The following is a 19,578-nucleotide window of genomic DNA, read 5'->3' on the forward strand; positions in this document are numbered from 1 at the left end:
TGTAGTTCTAAACTGTTAAACTTATTTTTCTTCCAGCTTGGGTCCAACACACATTCTCTAACCATGCATAAGAATAAACTGCCGCTGGCCCATGGTGGCACACGCCTATAATCCCAGGGCTTGGGAGGCTGAGAAAGGAGGATCACTGCAAGTTCAAGGCCAGCCTGGGCTACATAGTGAGTCTAAGGCTAGCCTGAACTACACAGTGAGACCCCGTCTCCAAAAATACATACATACATACATACATACATACATACATAAAAATAAACCGCTGCTACCTTTGATTAGAATGTAGATTCTTAGGTCTCCACCCCAGAGAAGTCAGGGTGCAGGGAGAGGATATTGTAGGGTTCTGCATAATCAGCATCCCATGTAATTCAAATTAAAATGGTCTGATAAAATAAAATTAAAACTGCTCAAAGGAGAACAATGCTATTAATTCAGAACTTGCTCTAGCAAGAGTCAATCATCTCTTGCCTTTGGTAGAGGCTCAAAGGCAGGCAGGGAAGTGAAAAGCTTTGATAAGAGGGAAGGGAGAGTCTCAGTTACTCTCGGATTGGAAGCTGTTGGCATGGGAAAGCTGGGGGCGGCTACTAGATGCAGAGATATTTTATGTGATTGGCTTGTGGGACATATTTGGCTTTCTCCGTGGGTCCTGAGGTGGAAGGAGGGGTAAAAATAAAGAAGCTGGCAGTAGTTGACCTCCTCCTGACTGTCCGGTCCAACTGCTGCAGGCCATGGCTGGGCTTCGTGGGACCGGTAGGTGGCTGGAGTTCCATTAATCTGCAGTGTGTGAGCGTTCTCCACCCGAGTATTCCATCTCTCTGACTAGGAGAAACATACGGCGATCTAGTGATGGCTCCACCGTGACCTTCCCCTTTGCAGGTAATGGACTCTAAGCTCCAGGAGAACTATGAACCATCTTTCCACACTTACCAATTTCTAGCCCTATCTAAGGTGCTCAGAAGGCACTTAATAAAATCGTGCTAATGAATGATAAATGTAAATACTCGAAAAGTGGCTTTTGTTGGCACAAGAAAACAAACTTTTGGTGTGGCACATGGACATCTTTACGTGAAGGAGCTGGTAGTCACCAGACAGGGTGGCAGTTGCTCTTCGCAGCTACTGGTGTTCCAACCAGTAACCCGAACCCCAGCCCTGGCCCTGGCTGCCCCAGGTTTCTCAGGGCTTCCTTTCAGGTTGCCGGGGCTGCACTACCGGCCCCAGGCTCCTTTAGCTTTGTCACAGTCTTTCCCAGTCCTTCCGCACCTGCCCTGCCCACTCTTCTCATTAGGGCCGGGGCTGGCAGGAGCTACGAGAAAGGGGAAAGTGCACACACACACACACACGCACGCACGCACGCACACACGCACATACACACGGATCTACTGAGGGAATGGACGAGTACACACACACCTCACACCACACACAACACACGGAGCTACTGAGGGAAGGGAACACACAACACACACACACACACACAGGCACGCACGCACGCACGCACGCGCGCGCGCTGGTAGATGGTCTTAATTCAGGACCCACAGAGTTTGCGCAGGAGAAGACTGAGGAGACTGGCGCCCGGGAAGGAGCGGGCGCGCCGTGCGGAGGTCTCCCCCGGGAAGCCGCCCCACCTGCGCAGTCTCCCGCCCGCCCCGCGCCGGGTTGTTCCCGCGGCGGCCTCGCGCCCGGGCTGCACAGGGGGCTGTTCGGGTGGAGGCGGGGGAGCAGCCGGGACACCAAAATAGGAGCCGCTGTGGGCTGGAGCCGCACTCCAGGCAGCCGCGCCGCGCCGCTCCGCTTCCAAAGATGGTCAGAGGGTCCCGAGGCGCCGCCGCCCCCGCTCGCAGCTAGCCAGGGCCACACAGCGTCCCCAGGCTGCCGCCGGAGGTAGGTACGCTGGGGCCGGGGCCGGCGTGCGGGAGCGCGGGGCCGGCGGAGGAAAGCGAGGCCGCGCCGCTTCTCGAGCCGCCTCGGCGCCGCGCAGACAATGGCCGCGGGGGCGCTGGGCCGGCCCGGGAGAGTGAGGACGCCCACCGCGCGCTCCACACCTGCGCTCCACGGCGACGCGGGCGCTGGCCCGGTGTGGCGCCCTGGAGCTGAGCTCGCGCCGGGCCGAGCGGGCAGCCTCCGGGCAGGAACGTGGCCGGGCCCGCGCGGGCGGCGAAGCCCCTGCGGCGGGCGCGAGGAGCAGCGCGGGCTGCTGGGCCGGCGCTTGCCTTCTCCCTTCCCGAGGGAGACAGGTCCAGCATTTCCCTCTTTTGAGATTTCTTCTCCACTCACATTTCGACGGTCCCTTTCGTGGCATCTCTATGTGACTTGAAGGGGAGACTGAGCTAAGGAAAAAGGTTGACTTGGGGCCGAGCCGAGGTGCTGGTCTGGTGGCCAGTGTGGTGACCGCTTGGCTTGCCAAGCATGGGATCTCCTTTTGGACTGCCAGTCTAGGACAGATTGCAGACTGGGCGAAGCGGGTAGCAGATGGCTATTTCTGCTCAAACATGCAACTGAGAAATCTGGGAGTGGGGGGCTCATTTCTATCTCCGAGCTACCAGAATTTAATTTAAATGGATCACTGTATCAATTATGAAACAGCCCATCCACATTTTGCATTTGCTATTTAGAATGCTGCACTTAGTCAAATTCTGGAGTATTCTCAATTCTACTGATTCAAATGATTGGAACATGTAAAGTTGATTGAGGTAATATGCAAAATTGAAAACACGTTTTTTATTTCATATTTATTGCAGCCATGGCTTTAAAAGGACAAGAAGATTATATTTATCTTTTCAAGGATTCTGCGCATCCAGTGGATTTTCTTGATGCATTCAGAACATTTTACTTGGATGGATTATTTACTGATATTACCCTTCAGTGCCCCTCAGGCATAATCTTTCATTGTCACCGAGCTGTTTTAGCTGCTTGCAGCAATTATTTTAAGGCAATGTTCACAGCTGACATGAAAGAAAAATTTAAAAATAAAATAAAACTCTCTGGCATCCACCATGATATTCTGGAAGGCCTTGTAAATTATGCATATACTTCTCAAATTGAAATAACTAAAAGAAATGTTCAAAGCCTGCTTGAAGCAGCAGATCTGCTACAATTCCTTTCAGTAAAGAAGGCGTGTGAGCAGTTTTTGGTAAGACACCTGGATATTGATAATTGTATTGGAATGCACTCCTTTGCAGAATTTCATGTGTGTCCAGAACTAGAGAAGGAATCTCGAAGAATTCTGTGTTCAAGATTTAAGGAAGTATGGCAACAAGAAGAGTTTCTGGAAATCAGCCTTGAGAAGTTTCTCTTTATCTTATCCAGAAAGAATCTCAGTGTTTGGAAAGAAGAAGCTATCATAGAGCCAGTTATTAAGTGGACTGCTCATGATGTAGAAAATCGAATCGAATGCCTATACAATCTACTAAGCTACATCAACATAGATATAGATCCAATGTATTTAAAAACAGCTTTAGGCCTTCAAAGAAGCTGCTTACTAACAGAAAACAAGATTCGTTCTCTAATATACAATGCCTTGAATCCCATGCATAAAGAGATTTCCCAGCGGTCCACAGCCACAATGTATATCATTGGAGGCTATTACTGGCATCCTTTATCAGAGGTTCACATATGGGATCCTTTGACAAATGTTTGGATTCAGGGAGCAGAAATACCAGATTACACCAGAGAGAGCTATGGTGTTACATGTTTAGGACCCAACATTTATGTAACTGGAGGGTATAGGACTGATAACATAGAAGCTCTTGACACAGTGTGGATCTATAACAGTGAAAGTGATGAATGGACGGAGGGTTTGCCAATGCTCAATGCCAGGTATTACCACTGTGCAGTCACCTTGGGTGGCTGTGTCTATGCTCTAGGTGGTTATAGAAAAGGGGCTCCTGCAGAAGAAGCTGAGTTCTATGATCCATTAAAAGAGAAATGGATTCCTATTGCAAACATGATCAAAGGTAAGTGTGGATTTTGTTTATGCTGTGTTTTATAGATGCCTAGGTTTAGGCCAGCAGTCTCACTTCTCTTGCAAGTAACTTTAAAAAAGAGTTGTAACTTTGGGATACTTTCCAAAACTATAGTGGGTTATACAGATAGTGTTGCACAGAATGTTCCAGGTAAAAACATGATAGCACACATTAAAAAAAACAAACAAACAGGATAGCACAGTCCCCAACTTGTCTGAGAATTATTTAATTAAAATATACTACTCAGGCTAGAAAAGAAATATTGGGAAACAGAAATGTAAGGAAACAGGATAATTCATTCTGTTTACTGTATATATACCTAACTCTAAGGATCTTGGTTCAAGCCTTCAGAATTTTTTTAAAGGGTCTTGCTGTATAGTTCAGGCTGGCCTTAAACTCACTATGTAGCCCACACTATCCTTGAACTCACAGTATCGTCCTGCCTCAGCTTCCTGAGTGCTGAGATTACAGGCGTGTACCACCACACCTGGCCAAGTCTTCATAATTTATGCATAAATTGAAGGCTAAATGAAGAAATGGACCTGGGTAGTTTTATTAATTCATGTTTTAATTTTTTTTTACTGGTATTTGAAATATCAAACTGTTTTAGTTCTGCTTTTTTTTTTTTATCCGGTACTGGGGATTGAACTGAGGACCTTGCGCTTGAGAGGCAGGTGCAGTGCCACTGAACTAAATCCCCAGCCCTAGTTCTGCTTTTTAATATTTAACTTTTTTTCCTCTTAGAATACGCTTATTATCTCTCCAAAGATCCTTCATTAAAACCTTGGAAGGTTTGTTCCCTACAGAATAAAGGAGAGGAGCAGACCCCACAGCCCTCCTCCTGCGGTCCACAGAGCCAGGCACATTACTGGGTCTCAGTGTCTTTCTGATAAACACTATTGTCTGCTGTGTTTGCTCATGTACTAGCCTTGCTGTCCTTCCCTCCCACTGGAGAAAAAGTTAAACTGGAATCTGATTTCTTTACATTTATTCATTGCTGATGGGAAGTTCCAAAAACAGCTGGTAGGTTGTTACCAGACTTTTTTCATTTTGTCCCAAATGTTTCTTCCCAGGCCTTTCTGTTTCTTTTTTAATGCTAGTGAGGGTGTGGGAATTTGACCTGGTCTGGAAATCTGACCTGCTGTGATCCTTGGACAAGAAGCAGGAAGCTTGAGAGGCGGGATGGTCTCGTGATCAGACAGGCACACTGCCTCTGCAGCTACACTGCCTCGGTCCAAATCCCCACCTTCCACTTACCAGAGAGCTTGGGAAAATTGTTCAACCTCTTTGTGCCCCGGTTTTGTTTTTTTTTGTTTTTGGTACTGGAAATCGAACTTGGGATCTTGGGCTTGTGAGGCAGGTGGCAGAACCACTGAGCTAAATCCCTGCCCCTGTGCCCCAGTTTTGCAGTCTGTATGATGAGGATGAAGCACTACATAGTTTAGGATCACTACATAGTTTAGGATCACGGGAGCATTAAGTGATTTATACTTGTGGAGAGTCTAGAACAGTGTCTGGCACAAAGAAAGTCCTCAGTACATGTTAGGTCTGATTGTCATGAATGTTATTACTGAAGAATATGTCAACAGGGCAGAAATATCATTCACATTAAATCGGGACTACTCCTAAGCATGCCCACAGGTACAACAATAGTTGGTAGGGTGGGAGAACTTAGCCTAAAGCCCATTGTAGTTAATTGGTAATTTTTTTTTGCTTTGTCCTGACCTTGACCACCACTTACTGTTTCCAGTGTGGACCTGACTCCTATCCTACAAAATGAACAAGAAAAGTTCAATTATTTTAGCAGCTATTAAAAAGTTGTATTTGAAATGATGCTTGCTGAAAAGAAAATGCTGCACTGATTTATCAAGTGTGAAAGAAAGCCATATGTGTTTTTGCCTTATTCTTGAGTGAAATGGGAGGCCCCACGCCACGTTCCCAAATCTTCCCTCACCTGCTACCTGGGCCTGAAATTCCAGAGATTAATTCTTTTAACTTGAGGTTTTGATTCTTGTGTATATCTAGTTAACCCAAGGAAGGGTAGCACACAGCCAGTTTTGTGCAGTCTTGCCTAGTACTGTTCTGATGGATAGATTTTAGTTACTCATTTTTCTGTAGAAAAGATTACATTTTTCTCAGTTTGTTTTATTTGCAGTCATGAGGTTCACTAGCGGCTTCCCCTGGTAATGAGAGCTTGATTTGTATAGAGTGAAATTCCAATTTCATTTCCTTTTTTGGCTTAGGGATGTGATGTACAGAGAAGAAATAAATGTTTGGCTATTTATGAACTGTTAAGTATTTTTTTCATCATAACTATCCTACTTATAAACTTTTTTATTTTGAAGTTGAAATAAACAGATTAAATGGCATCCAGCACATAACAATGGTAAATAAAAGTTGGGTGAAAGACTAAATCAGTATTTTCAACTAAGTTGAGGCTTATCATCTTTCTTTCTCTTTTCTTTACCCACTGATCTAGTTTGCTCTTTCTCCTAACAGTTCTGTAGCATGAAGGCCTTCCAGTTGTCCCAGCTCAGGACCTCAGAATTGGGCTGGCTGGACTTGGACACAGTGATCAAGGCCTATCTGACTGTGTCTCTCGCCTCTGTGTCCTTCCCTCCTTACCCAAGGCCCTTTCTAAATCAGTCCCTCTCCACTTGTCACTTGAAACAGCAGCACCTATATCTTCCTGAGTCCTTCCCATCTTCCTTTTTTTAGTCCCTTTCATGTGCTTTTTAAAAAGCTTAAAAACCCAGTGAATTAAGTCCAAATTTTTAGTTGGGCATCAAGGTCCTTGGCCATGTGCCACCTGCTCTGCTCACTAGGCCGCTTGGCATTGGCCTGTAAGCCTTTGCTCTGTCTCCTTTTCATGGTACTTCTTCCATTCTATAACTATATTCTGTTTGTCTCACCCTTTTTTTTTTTTTTTTGTAGCAGGGATCGAACTCGGGACCTTGTGCTTTCGAGGCACGTAGTGGAACCACTGAACTAAATCTCAGGCCCTATCTCACCCTCTCTTAAAATAACATACAGAGCCATCCCTTTTCATTTTTTTAGGGTGTATATCACCTAGCACATTGCCTAGCTTCTACCATCAGTAATAACAAAAACTCTAATAAACTTAGCTCATTATTCACTGCAAAAAACAATGAACACTCGCCAGGGATTTAGCTCAGTGGTTTCGCCGCCTGCTGCGCAAGCGCAAGGACCCAAGTTCGATCCCCGGCACCCAAAAAAAAAAAAAAGAATGAACACTCATTCTAAAAATGTGATTTTGATTGACACACAGGTGTGGGAAATGCTACTGCCTGTGTCTTACATGAAGTTATATATGTCATTGGCGGCCACTGTGGCTACAGAGGAAGCTGCACCTATGACAAGGTCCAGAGCTACAACTCAGATATCAACGAGTGGAGCCTCATCACCTCCAGTCCACACCCAGGTAACCAAGTACTGCCTCAAATCTTGCCTGATGCAGTTTATCCACATAAGGGATGGAAAATGCTAAGTTTGTGGTAGACTACAAGTGGGTATAATTTAAAAGCTCAGAAAGTCCATATATCCATTTAATAACGATCATGTTTAGATTTTGATTAGATCAGATATTTTCCCTGATGTCTCTGTATAAGATATATTTAAGTTGTGTGGTTAAAAGTGATAGATTCTTTTAAAATTTTTTTCACTTATGTTCATTTTTGTTTCCTTTTCCTTTATTGTGTGTTTTCTTTCATTTGATACATGCATAATTTAAAACACAATTTTTATAGATAGTTAAAATGCACTAGTCTGTCTTTGAGATGATCAGGAAGATACCTGGAGATTGAAGTTCAGCAAGAGATTGTTTTTTGCTTTTAGAAGCCTGTTCTTTCTGGATTTCATTTATATGAAGCACTCATCCCTATGATATGCAGTGCTCCGCGTTGCTGTCACCTGATAGTTATAAAGGGGGAATGCTGTCCTCCATAGGGAATGGCCTCCTTCTGTGATGTCTTTTGCTCTCTGACTTCTCTCTTTGTGGTGAGCTCAGGGGGAGCATACTTTTAGCCTGTTATAGGGGCTGGGGCTGGAGCTTAGTGGCAGAGTACCTGAGTTCAACCCCAGCACCAGGAGAAAAACAAGTTTTAGCCTTTTACAATTGTGCCATATGTTTAAACTTCTTTATTAGGAAAAAATTCATATTATCATATCACCATATTACTTTCAATCATTTTCCATAGGATGTTAGGCTTTCATGTGTGCCACTGGAGAGGGCAATTAAAATCCACAAGCTTGTAATTGTCTGAGAATAACAGTAATAGCCAACCTTCTTGAGCACGTACTATAGGTCAGTTACTGGCTAAGAACTTTGCATGTAGTATTATCTAAATTATCACTGCAACTCTGTGCGTATATACTTTTTAAAAAATTTTTATTTCATTGGTACATTTTAGGTATACAACATAATGACATTCATCATTGGAAATTTGCACCTTTACATAATCTCTCTTGGTTCTTATTTTTCCCCCTTCCCCTGCCTTCCCTTCAACCCCTCCATCCCTCCCGATTTACAAAGACTTTGTTTCCATTTTTTCATTTTCTCATATTCCATTCCCTTCTTTTCTTTCCCCTACCCCTCCCACTTCCCCTTCCCCTTTGCCCCTTTTCTTCCTATTTCACGTTATCTAGTATATCTTTTAGTCCTTATTTACACTTTCAGTTTCTCACACTAGAGAAACTGTTCGGTATTTATACATGTGTGTCCTATTTATTTCATTTAAGAGTATCACCTCAGGGCCGGGGATTTAGCTCAGTGGTTCCAGCGCCTGCCTCACAAGCACAAGGTCTCTGGTTCGATCCCCAGTACCAAAAAAAAAAAAAAGAGTATCACCTGAATGTGCATCCATTTAGCTATAAATGTCTCTAATTTTTTTTTATGGCTGAGTAGTACTCCATTTTATTTAAAAAACACATTTTCTTTATCCAGTCACCAGTTGATGGGCATTTGGGCTATTTCCAAATTTTAGCTATTACAAATTGTGCTGCTATGAACATGGGTGCACATATATCACTGTGGTATGATTCTTTTAATTATTTGGGGAAGATCCCCAGCAGGGGAATAGCTGGGTCAAATGGGACTTCCAGTCCTAGTTCTTTGAGGTATCTCCATACTGATTTCCACAGTGGTTGCACTAGTCTTGTGCGTATATACTTTTTAAAAAGTTTGTACATATTTGTAGTACATAATGTTTACATTCCTTTTGTGGAGCTGATACATGTAGATAACATATCTTAATTTCTTTTTTCATTCTCTTTTACCCCTTCATCTCTTGATCTCCTTTTCATTTGAGAAAAATCTATCTTCCTGCTTCCTATCATCTTTTATTTTGCTCTTTATGTATAATTTAGATTATATATTTGTAAATGGAGTCTTGGAAAGGAGAAGTAACTTTCCCAGCATCATACAGTTTGAAAGTCGTGATCCAGGTGACATATTCTTGCCACCTGATTCCACACTTGTGATGTGAACACTAAGCAATCTACCTCTCCTGAGGGGAGCAGATGTTTCTGCTTTTTTACCTGTGCAGCTGCTTCTTGATATGTTACCTGTCTTATCTCTCAGTTCATGTGCAGCACACCTGAATTGGGTGCTGCATCTCCATATGCCACAGGCTTTGCATAAGAAGAAACTTCACCTGCAGGATGGCCTAACTCTGAAGACATCATAGAATGTGCAGACTTCAGTCTCCTAATAGTTCAGATCACCCTAGACTCCCCATCACTCTGTTGTGACCAATGCAGTTATAATGGAAAGTAATAACAGTAGGTCATACTGAGTTGTACTAGCATTTACTTAGTTTGTGCCAGGCACTACTTTTCCAGTAATTGTACATGTGTGAATCTCTTTGCATTTGTCAGCTTTATGTTACTATGATAGAATATCTAAGGCAACTAACTTATAAAGAGAAAAGGTTTATTTAGTTTACAGTTTAGAGGCTCAAATTTAAGATTGGTGACCCATTTATTTGACCTCTGATGAGAGTGATAGGATGGCAATGGTGGAAGCATTTGTCAGAGAAGATGCTCACTTCACAAGCCTGGAAGCAAAGAGAGAGATATGCTCCCAATGACCTAAGGACATCCAAAAGGACTCACCCCGTAAAGGTCCACAGCACCTCCCAGTACCATCATTCTGGGGACCAAGTCTTTGCATATGGTCCTTTGAATGAAATGACTCATATTCAACTACAGCACTATCTAAACCTTATAACAATCCTGTGAGCTAGGTAGGTACTGTTATCTCACTTTATGTCCACTGAGGTGCAGAGACATTAAATACAGTAAATTTCCCTTGGCAAGCCAGCTAGTGCTTATTAAGAGGTGAAGTTCAAAAAAAAAAAAAAGAGGTGAGGTTCAACCCCAGGCAGTCTGGCTTGGAGCCGGTGCTCTTAACTTTACTGATATCTTCTTTTTTTTTTTTTTTGGTACTGGGGATCAAGCTCAGGTCCTTGCACTTGCGCAGCAGATGGCAAAACCACTGAGCTAAGTCTCCGGCCCCACTAATATCTTATTTGACCTTCAGGTCAACCTTATGAGTTAGATAATTACTCTCCCTATTTTGTATTAAGACTTATCTTTCCAAACAAAATCCAACAGGTAAAAAACTCAGAAAACAAATTAGCAGGAGTTACAGTGTAAATTTAATATAACTTCATAGAAGAGTTCCTTAAAAATAAGTGTTTCATAACATACAAATTGCAGATAGCTTATTAGCTACTTGAAAAAGAGTCTAAAAGCACTGTAACTTAAGCCTAGTGTTAGAAGCTAAGGAAAATTGAAAATTAATCCAAAAAAGTACAATGTGAATCAATAGGAACATACAATTCTACTTGTAAAGTTTTGATTTACTTTAAACTTTTTCCTGATGAAAGGTGAAAAATATATTAAATTAGCACCTTGCATGAGATACTCTATTTGACATTCACAGTACTTAAAATATTTTTGAACTGGCTTGCTACCAAAATTTAAAATTCAGGATTTCACATAAAACTCATGGTTGCTTGCTTTTAGAAAAATTGGAAGGTCTGGCAACCAGACAGTATTCCTTCCTGGCAGCAGTCACTGGAGCCCTATAATAGCTGTTCTTGTCAGATAAGGCCGACACACAGACTGAAGGAGTGATGCTGTTGTTTCTCTCACTCTTGACTTGCTTCTCTCAGTTGGGCCATTGTCTCCTTAAGCTCTTGAAGTCATTTGCATCTGCATTCACTGAATGACAGCAAAGCATACTTCTTGTGCACTTTCCAGACACCTCCTGAAGAATGAGAGATAGATCTCAGTCATCAGACCTAAATCTACATTATATACATTCATAGCTTAGGCTGGGAAGAAATGACTACTACTATTGGCAAAAGGTAATACAAGTATTATATTTTATCTTTTTTTTTTTTTTTGGTACCAGGGATCGAACTTGGGTCCTTGCGCTTGCGCAGCAGGTGGTGAAACCACTGAGCTAAATCTCCAGCCCATTATATTTTATCTTAACCCCTTTAATAAGGTAGCTTTGTATAATTGAAAAAACATGGGAGCATAGCTTCATTAAATTCAAGACAGCAGGGACCGGGGATTTAGCTCAGTGGTTCCGCCACCTGCCTCGCAAGCACAAGGTCCTGAGTTTGATCCCTGGTACCAAAAAGAAAAAAAAAAAAATCAAGATAGCATTTATTGAGGCCCTCCATTGCAAAATGTAATATTTTAATAATTATGTAAAGACACAAAGATAATTAAATGCTAGTCTTTACTGTCACAGGAACTCAGAATCTAGCAGCAAATATATGTACTTCATAGGAATAGAGGACAGTCTTTAGCTAAATTCTGTACAAATGAGTGCTGTTACAGTTGAGAATATTGAGAGCTTGAGTCTGATTAAGGGAAATATGGCAATTTTAGAGTGCGTGCTAAGTGGTTATTTATGAGGTAGGCCTTAAAGAATGGGCACAGTTATTGAAGGTAATTTTGGAGAAAAGGTTTTTCTGTAGGAAGTCACTTCAATAAAAGAGGGGAAGAAGGGAAGTTTCAGGTGTATTCTGTTGCTTGGGTGCAGACATAAATGAGTGAAGTAGAAGAGGGCAGACTGAGACAGAGAGAAGATAGGAGAGTTCAGCCTGGGAGCATATCATGGAGGATTTTGAGTGGCAGTTGGAGAATTTTTTAAATGGAGCACCATCAACATTTTCAGATCAAGAGTATGATGTATGATTGGCTCTTCTTTGTGTGTGTGTTTCTAGGGATAGAACCAGGGGCCTCTTGCATGCTAAACTTGCACTCTACCACTGACCTACACCCTAAGCCCCCTCAGCTCTCATTTTAAGAAGAGTGTTTCTTTTAGGAGAAGGACAGAAGATCTGCTAAGCCTATTATAACTAACCAAGTGAGAAATGCTGAAAGCCTGGAGAAGTGGTAGGGATAGAAGAAGGATTTCACAGTCTTCCCAGGGTCTGTAACCAGTTGCCTGGGAGGTTGGAGGGCACTGAATGAGAAACCAACAGGGAGAAGAGGGGAAATGATGAGGTCTATTTGTAGTGTAAGGTTGAAGAACAAGTAAAGGGCTGTTCAGCAGTCAATGGGAAATGTGGTCTGCAGCACCAGGAAGGATATAGCTAGATGGGGAGATCTACATCTGGGGTGTGGTTGTTTGGCGGAGGGCCATGAATGTGGGGATGAATAAAATGCCTTGCAGGGTGGGCCCAGCAGGACACCCATGGGCAGACTCTTGGGAGCCAGTGTGAGCTGAGAGATGAGCTGAGCAAGAAGAGGGTGTGAAGAACGGGCAGAAGCAGTGCATGATAACACAGAAGCACCTGTGAGCAGAGTTCTCTCCTGGTTTTGCCACTTATTTACCTGCCTAACCTAAAGCAAGTGGCTTAGGCTCTTGGCCTTACTTTCCAGAAAAATAAGGAAAGTAGAGATACATGAGCCTAAAAGGTCCTTTCAGTGAGAAAATCTTAGGAAAAAGTTTAATTCAGCTCGAGTGGATGTTGTGGTTGTCTCTGAATCTTGGATCATTTTGTTCATATCACTCATGTCACATTGAACACAGACTGCCTTATGTTTGTGTCCCATATCTGTGCATAAATTCTTGGAGCTATGACAGTTGGTGTTGTTCCCATGCTTGACTTGAAATTGTTCATTTGTTCACTTATTCATTTGTCTGAAGGGTATTTGCTGGTATTTTCTACGTCCTATGATATACACTGTGATAAGAGAAGAGTCCTTTGGCCCCAGTAGGTTAGAGGAGTTGGCTGAAAAGATGAAAAAGCAGTTATAGCTGAGAAAAGAATCATTCCATCAACAGTGACAACACTGTATTGTATTTAGGTTAACAGAGGAAAAACTATCCGGAATCACTTGGTTTTAAACATTTTCACTGCTGTGGGAAGATTCAGATAACTCTCTAACATAAGATCACAAATTGAGGATTTTTTTGAAAACTTTGAGTACTTTAAGAAAAGCCTAGTAAGCTCTTTTTTTTTTTGGTACTGGGGATCAAACTCAGGACTTTGTGCTTATGAGGCAGGCAAGGAACCACTGAGCTAAATGCCCCGCCTTTTAGTTGTTTTTTTTTAAGACAGAGTTTCACCATGTAGTCCAAGCTGGCCTTGAACTCACTATGTAGCTCAGATTGGCCTCCAACACGAGGCAGTCCTCCTGCTTCAGCCTCCCCAGTGCTAGGATCACAGGTGTGTGCCACCACACCTGGCTCGTTTTTGAATCATAAATGCCACTGAACTATCTTTAATTATCATAATTAAATTATGGAATGATTAATGTGATTTGTGTAGTGTTTCACAAGTACTGGAAACAACTAAATCTTATAAGAATTCTGCATATAAAATTGGAAAGTAACAAGTGGGTTTTTGAGAGGTAGGAGAATTATTTTCTTGAGTAAAAGTTTCCCACAGAAACCTGAGAACTGGAAGGGAACCAAGAGATGTGGGAGGGAAGAGGATGAAAAAAGAATTAAAATGTGTTATGCACATGTACCAACTCCCCATGAGGAATGTAATCATTATGTACTAAAAATATATACTAATAAAAATGAAAATGAAAAAAATATTTTAAACTAAGTTTGAGAACAGTGTGTGGAGTCAAAGTAAAACTGACTGTCTTCTGAGACTTTAGTTAGCTTTAAAACCTAGTTAGCAAGAACTTTACAGATAAGACATTGTCTTCCATTCTCAAAGAGGAAATCACATTTAAAAAATAAAATTACATTTCTGATCTTACATTCTTTCCAAAGAAGGGCTCACCTATGAGCTTTTCTCTCACACAATAGTGTGGACACATGCCGGGGCACAAGAGTGTATAGTTATAATTCATTCATTGACAAAGCAAGCACGCATTGATTCCGTTCAGAGTGCCAGACACTTCTTTTCTCCAACTGGGATGAGGTGGGGGAATGGGCAGGACACAGCTCCTGCACTGTTAGAAGAGAGATAATAAGCTAGATCTGTCCCAGATGATGAGAAGTGATAGGGGCAGAATGAAAATACAGTGATGTGCAGGGATGCCTGGCTGGCCCCTACAGGGTGGATGGATCACCCCTCTGAGGAGTGATGGTAAGATAAGGCCTGAAGGACAAGGAGGAGGCAGCTGTGCCAAGACCCAGAGAAAAGGGTCATTGAGGCACAGGGAATAGCAGTGCTTCGGCCAGTGAATCTCTGTTGGCAATAATGAGTACCACTGACAAGTCCTCCGCTTCTTGCAGGGCTGTAGCTAAGTGTATTTAGTGTAATTTTGTAGGTGATATTCCCAGAGAATGAACTATCAGGCTAGCAGTGATGTTAAAAGAGGAGGCATGGAAGAAACATGGCTGGGACTAAAATGAGCATGTAAGGTGCCTGAGGTGCAGAGTTCAGTCACTCAGAGTGACCCAGAGAGTGATGTCTGCCTACCTACACCTTGCCCCTGCCTAACCGGCCTCATGCTCACCACAGTCCTGGGAGGGAGGGAGAGAGAGTCAAGTTGTGAAATATCCTAGTACAAGCAGGCTTGTGTGAGATGGAGGAGGTAAATAAAATGGGAAACACTGAAGAGCCTGGAAAGCCAGGCATAGTGCTGCATACCTATAATCCCAACACTCAAGGTGGCCAAGGAAGGAGGCTCACAAGTTCAAGCCCAGCCTGGGCATGTTAGCAACTTAGCAAGACCCTATCTCAAAATTTAAAAAATAAAAAGGCTGGGGATTAGCTCAGTGCAAAGGAAAGGCCTGGGTTCAATCTCTGGTCACACACACATACGCACACATACACACACACAGAGCCTGGCAGATGGCCCCTGTTGGAAGGCTCCCAGCCCCAGCCCCCACATCCTACACAGCACCCCTCGGCCTGGGGGCGCCTTTCACAGTGTCTGAGCATGGTGACTGTGGTGCCCAGGAACCTGACTGCATGCTTCTCTCATTCTTGCATCCCTGTCCACCAGTCACACCATACTGTGTGGCCCCTGTGACAGCAGGCACTGCAGGTTGCCTGCCCTTAGAGATTGGAGAGACCTACCATATACCAGCTACGTGGTGTATCTTCTGTAAGAAGGACTCTCCTGCTACCGACTTGTATAAAGTGTCAAGTAAAAGCTGTATTGGCATTTCTCAGAAGGGTTTTGTCTGAGGGATGAGTTCCTTATCATCTTCCAGAGCCAGTTTAAGAATAATTTGAAGGAGCTGGGCATGGAGGAGCATGCCTGTAATCCCAGCTACTCTAGAGGCTGAGGCAGGAGGATTGCAAATTCAAGGCCAAACTGGGTAACTTAATAAGACCCTACCCGATAATAAAATTTTAAAGGGGCCAGGGATGTAGCTCAGTGGTAAGTGCAGTTGCCAAGCACAAGCAAGCCCCTGGGTTCAGTTCCTAGTACTGCAGAAAAACCCAGAATGCCATGAGGGATAATGGCCAAGTGGCAGGAAAAGGTCATCTGAATCCGATGGATTTTAAGTGTTAGTGTGTGCCAGTATCAGAATGTCACCACTCTTCTATTTGTGTGTGCTATGCTATAAAATATTATTCCATCACCACATTATGATACTTCTTTTTGGTTTTGTTATTGTAGTAAAAATTGGCTCTTTTCTTTTTTCTCTCAAAGAATATGGATTGTGCTCAGTGCCGTTTGAAAATAAGCTCTATCTTGTCGGGGGACAAACTACAATCGCAGAGTGGTATGATCAGGAGCAAAATGAATGGAGAGAGATAGCACCCATGATGGAGAGGAGGATGGAATGTGGGGCGGTCATCATGAACGGGTGCATCTACGTCACTGGAGGGTACTCCTACTCCAAGGGAACGTATCTTCAGAGCATTGAGAAGTATGACCCGGACCTCAATAAGTGGGAAATAGTGGGTAATCTTCCAAGCGCCATGAGGTCTCACGGATGTGTTTGTGTATATAATGTCTGAGTGGATCCATAAAGCTGATGCAGTAATCATTGTTTAAGGGTGCAGTAAAAGGAATGTGGGGTTTGGAGTCCTTACTTGTCCTTACTTGTCTGACACATGATAGGAGGTTGTTAAATTTTAATTCCTAACCCTACTCGGCTCCCAAACCCAGTGACTAATGGTCAAGAAAAATCTTGTGAACCTATACAGTTGAATCAGTGGGGTTAACCCTTACAACCTCTGCTTTTGAAAGATGTTATGAAATAGTTGACACTTGGTAAAAGGCAAATTCATAGTGAATCTTTACCTTCTGGTAGCATCAACACTGGGCATAGTCAAATCATTCTGTGTAATGAGATGTCTGTTAAGAGCCATTGATGTAATAATGCACAGGTTCTGTTTAGCTAGCAGACATTTGAAATTTAAAGAGGGAATCTTCTCTACCTCTATAAAATCAACACTTAAATGTTTTTCTCCTTAGAATTATTTAGAATGTGGACTTAAACTTTGTGTATTTTTTCCATTGTGGTGTATATAATTTATTGTTAGTATTCTTTATTTACTGACTGTCAGATATATACAAAATACTGTGCAAAAGATTGTTACTGTTCCAAGAGTTTATAAACTAAATTTAAAAGAATTCCAAGTCTGAAAAATTACAGAGAAAATAGTCAAATACTGGCTGATGCTAAGGGCTATTTTTAATTCTTAGCCTTGATGTAATTGCTAGTTTAGGTGTCTTCACTTTAAGCATGTTGGAGAATCCTCTTCTTAAGAATCCTCTTCTTAGATATGTGGCTACATATAAAGTTGAATTTTAGAACAAGAAAGCATGTAGAAGAGTTGTGATATAGTAGAAAATGCATTGATTCGAAAAAATTTATATTCACTTCTCAGCTCTGCTACTCTTAGAGTTTGTGACTTGAATCACGAACCTATGATCAGAGCTTCCTGACTCCTGCACACTGTCACTGTGGGTCATAGATGTGTTAGGTACGGTGCAAGTCCCCTTGGTCCTTGCAGCCAGAGGAGTCCCAGGTGGCTGGAGCCTCTGGGCCAGACACACCTTTGCCCATCTTCCCTTGTGCGCCTACAGGGTCACTTCCCATGTAGGCCATAACTGGAGAAAAGGTGAGAAACACTGCTCCACTGAACGCAGCTGAATTTTTAGTTATCTAGGAGGCCATCTATTTCACACTTTATTTTTTTAAAGAGACAGTAATTTTCACTTTAAATGGTGAAGTTTAAAACTACTTCTGTCTTAAAAACTTTTAGAAAGACACTGTTTAAAACATACATTTCAGGTGGTATTTTAAATAAACCCCTTTGGGGGTGGAATATGGTACTACATAGTGAGGGCCATAAGAATGGCCATTTCCGGGCCGGGGATTTAGCTCAGTGGTTCTGCCGCCTGCCTAGCAAGCACAAGGACCAGAGTTCAATCCCCGGTACCAAAAAAAAAAAAAAAGAAAAGAAAAAGAATGACCATATCCTTTGGCCCATAAATTCCACTCGTGTTTTAAGAACAATACCAACAAAAGGTAAATGCATGAAGATGTTTATGTCTGTATTTTTATAATAGCAAAAAATTGGAAAAAGACTACATGTCAAAGAAGAAAGTGAGCTAATAAAAGTATTGAAGTATACTGTTATGGAAATAATTATTTGGAAGTCTATGTAGAAACTTGGATGTGTCTATGATATGGTACGTAAAATAAGCACAACACAAAATTGTATGCACACATGATTGTGACTGTAAAGTCTGTATGCATGTTGAAGGTAATATGCAAAATAAATTGGTTGTATTAGTGTAGAGGGATATGGAATGGTTTTTAATTTATTTTTTCTTTATTATTTGTATTTTCAATAAAAACAAATAACTGTGTTCATGGTTAATACTGCTTGAATTTGGGCCAACTGAGTTCGAGGATGGTCTGAATTGGTAAAACAACTGAATTATAGACTATTTCAGTCTAAAGTTGAATTATAAACTATTTCATTGGTCTCAAGAACACTTACAGTTAATGCTGGACCAGTGGTATGTGGCCAGTAGTGTTTTAGAGAGCTGCGTAATGGGAGAGACAAGAACAGTTGTGACAGGCATGGTGGTGTCGCATCCCTGTAATCCTAGCACTTGGGAAGTTGAGGGAGGAGGATCACACGTTTGAGGCCAGCCTGGGGCCAATCTGAGTTACATAGAGAACCTACCCTGTCTCAAAAAAAAAGAAAAAATTGCAGTCGTCACCTTCCTCTCCTTTGCCAATTATCTAGGTCCTATAAAATCCTAACTCAATTCCAACCTTTTCTGGGAATTTTTTCCTGAATGTTTCAGCTATAGTAAAACTCTAGTCACTGAAAATGTTAGTAATTATGAGTGTTTAGTAGATCTCTTGGCCAGATTTGAGATTGTGGACCACATCTTATTCCTAGAGTTCTCAAGGTCCAGTCACTTCGTGTGTGTATTTAGCACACTTTAAAAAAAAAAAATTTATTTTACTGGTACATTATAGGTATACAATATAATGACATTCATCACTGGAAATTTGGATGTTTACATAATCTCTCTTGGTTCTTATTTTTCCCCCTTCCCCTGCCCTCCCTTCAACCCCTCCATCCCTCCCGATTTACAAAGACTTTGTTTCCATTTTTTCATTTTCTCATATTAATTCCATTCCCTTCTTTCCTTTCCCCTACCCCTCCCACTTCCCCTTCCCCTTTTCCCTTTGTCTTCCTATTTCACGTTATCTATTATACCTTTTAGTCCTTATTGACACTTTCAGTTTCTCACACTAGAGAAACTATTCAGTATTTATACATAGCATACTTTAAAAAAGGATAATGGTATCAATTATTTGTACAGAAAAGCATTTTGGAGGTGCTTGAGAGCTCTAGAAAATAGTTTATATGAGACATTTAATTCACAATTTCTAAAATATTATTTGCTACTGATTCTTTTTGAAGGTAATATAGCATCATCTAACTACTGATTTAGGGAAATCAGGGATACATAAATTATAAAAACACAAGAAAAAACAGTTATGACACCATTTCTTAGACTATGTAGGAATGAATATAAAAATTTCAGTAAAACTGTCTCTTCATAAACCACAGGCATTATCATATAGTCTTTGATTCTGAATTTGAGTTTTGATGGTATTTTGAAATTGAGTCATGAACTGTTGACTCTTACTTTAGTCCTCTGA

The 19,578-nt window shown here is 41.9% G+C and overlaps 1 protein-coding gene across 2 annotated transcripts; it reads left to right on the top strand.

The window, feature by feature from the left end:
* Positions 1–1,553: 1,553 nt before the first annotated feature.
* Klhl23 (kelch like family member 23) lies at positions 1,554–17,756 on the top strand. Of its 2 annotated transcripts, none has more exons than XM_004857640.4 (4): positions 1,554–1,887; positions 2,745–3,959; positions 7,258–7,410; positions 16,086–17,756. In XM_004857640.4, exons 2-4 carry the CDS (start codon positions 2,747–2,749, stop codon positions 16,394–16,396), a joined length of 1,677 nt encoding a protein of 558 aa, XP_004857697.1. In that variant the 5' UTR covers positions 1,554–1,887; positions 2,745–2,746; the 3' UTR covers positions 16,397–17,756. The 2 variants fall into 2 exon arrangements, with proteins under 2 accessions (XP_004857697.1, XP_021094244.1); XM_021238585.2 differs by having other exon boundaries at positions 1,698–1,891.
* Positions 17,757–19,578: the final 1,822 nt, after the last annotated feature.

This window comes from Heterocephalus glaber, unplaced genomic scaffold (genome assembly GCF_053883595.1).
Source record: "Heterocephalus glaber isolate CG9 unplaced genomic scaffold, H.glaber_assembly_v1.0 deba00000347, whole genome shotgun sequence".
Classification (NCBI taxonomy): Eukaryota; Metazoa; Chordata; class Mammalia; order Rodentia; family Bathyergidae; genus Heterocephalus; species Heterocephalus glaber.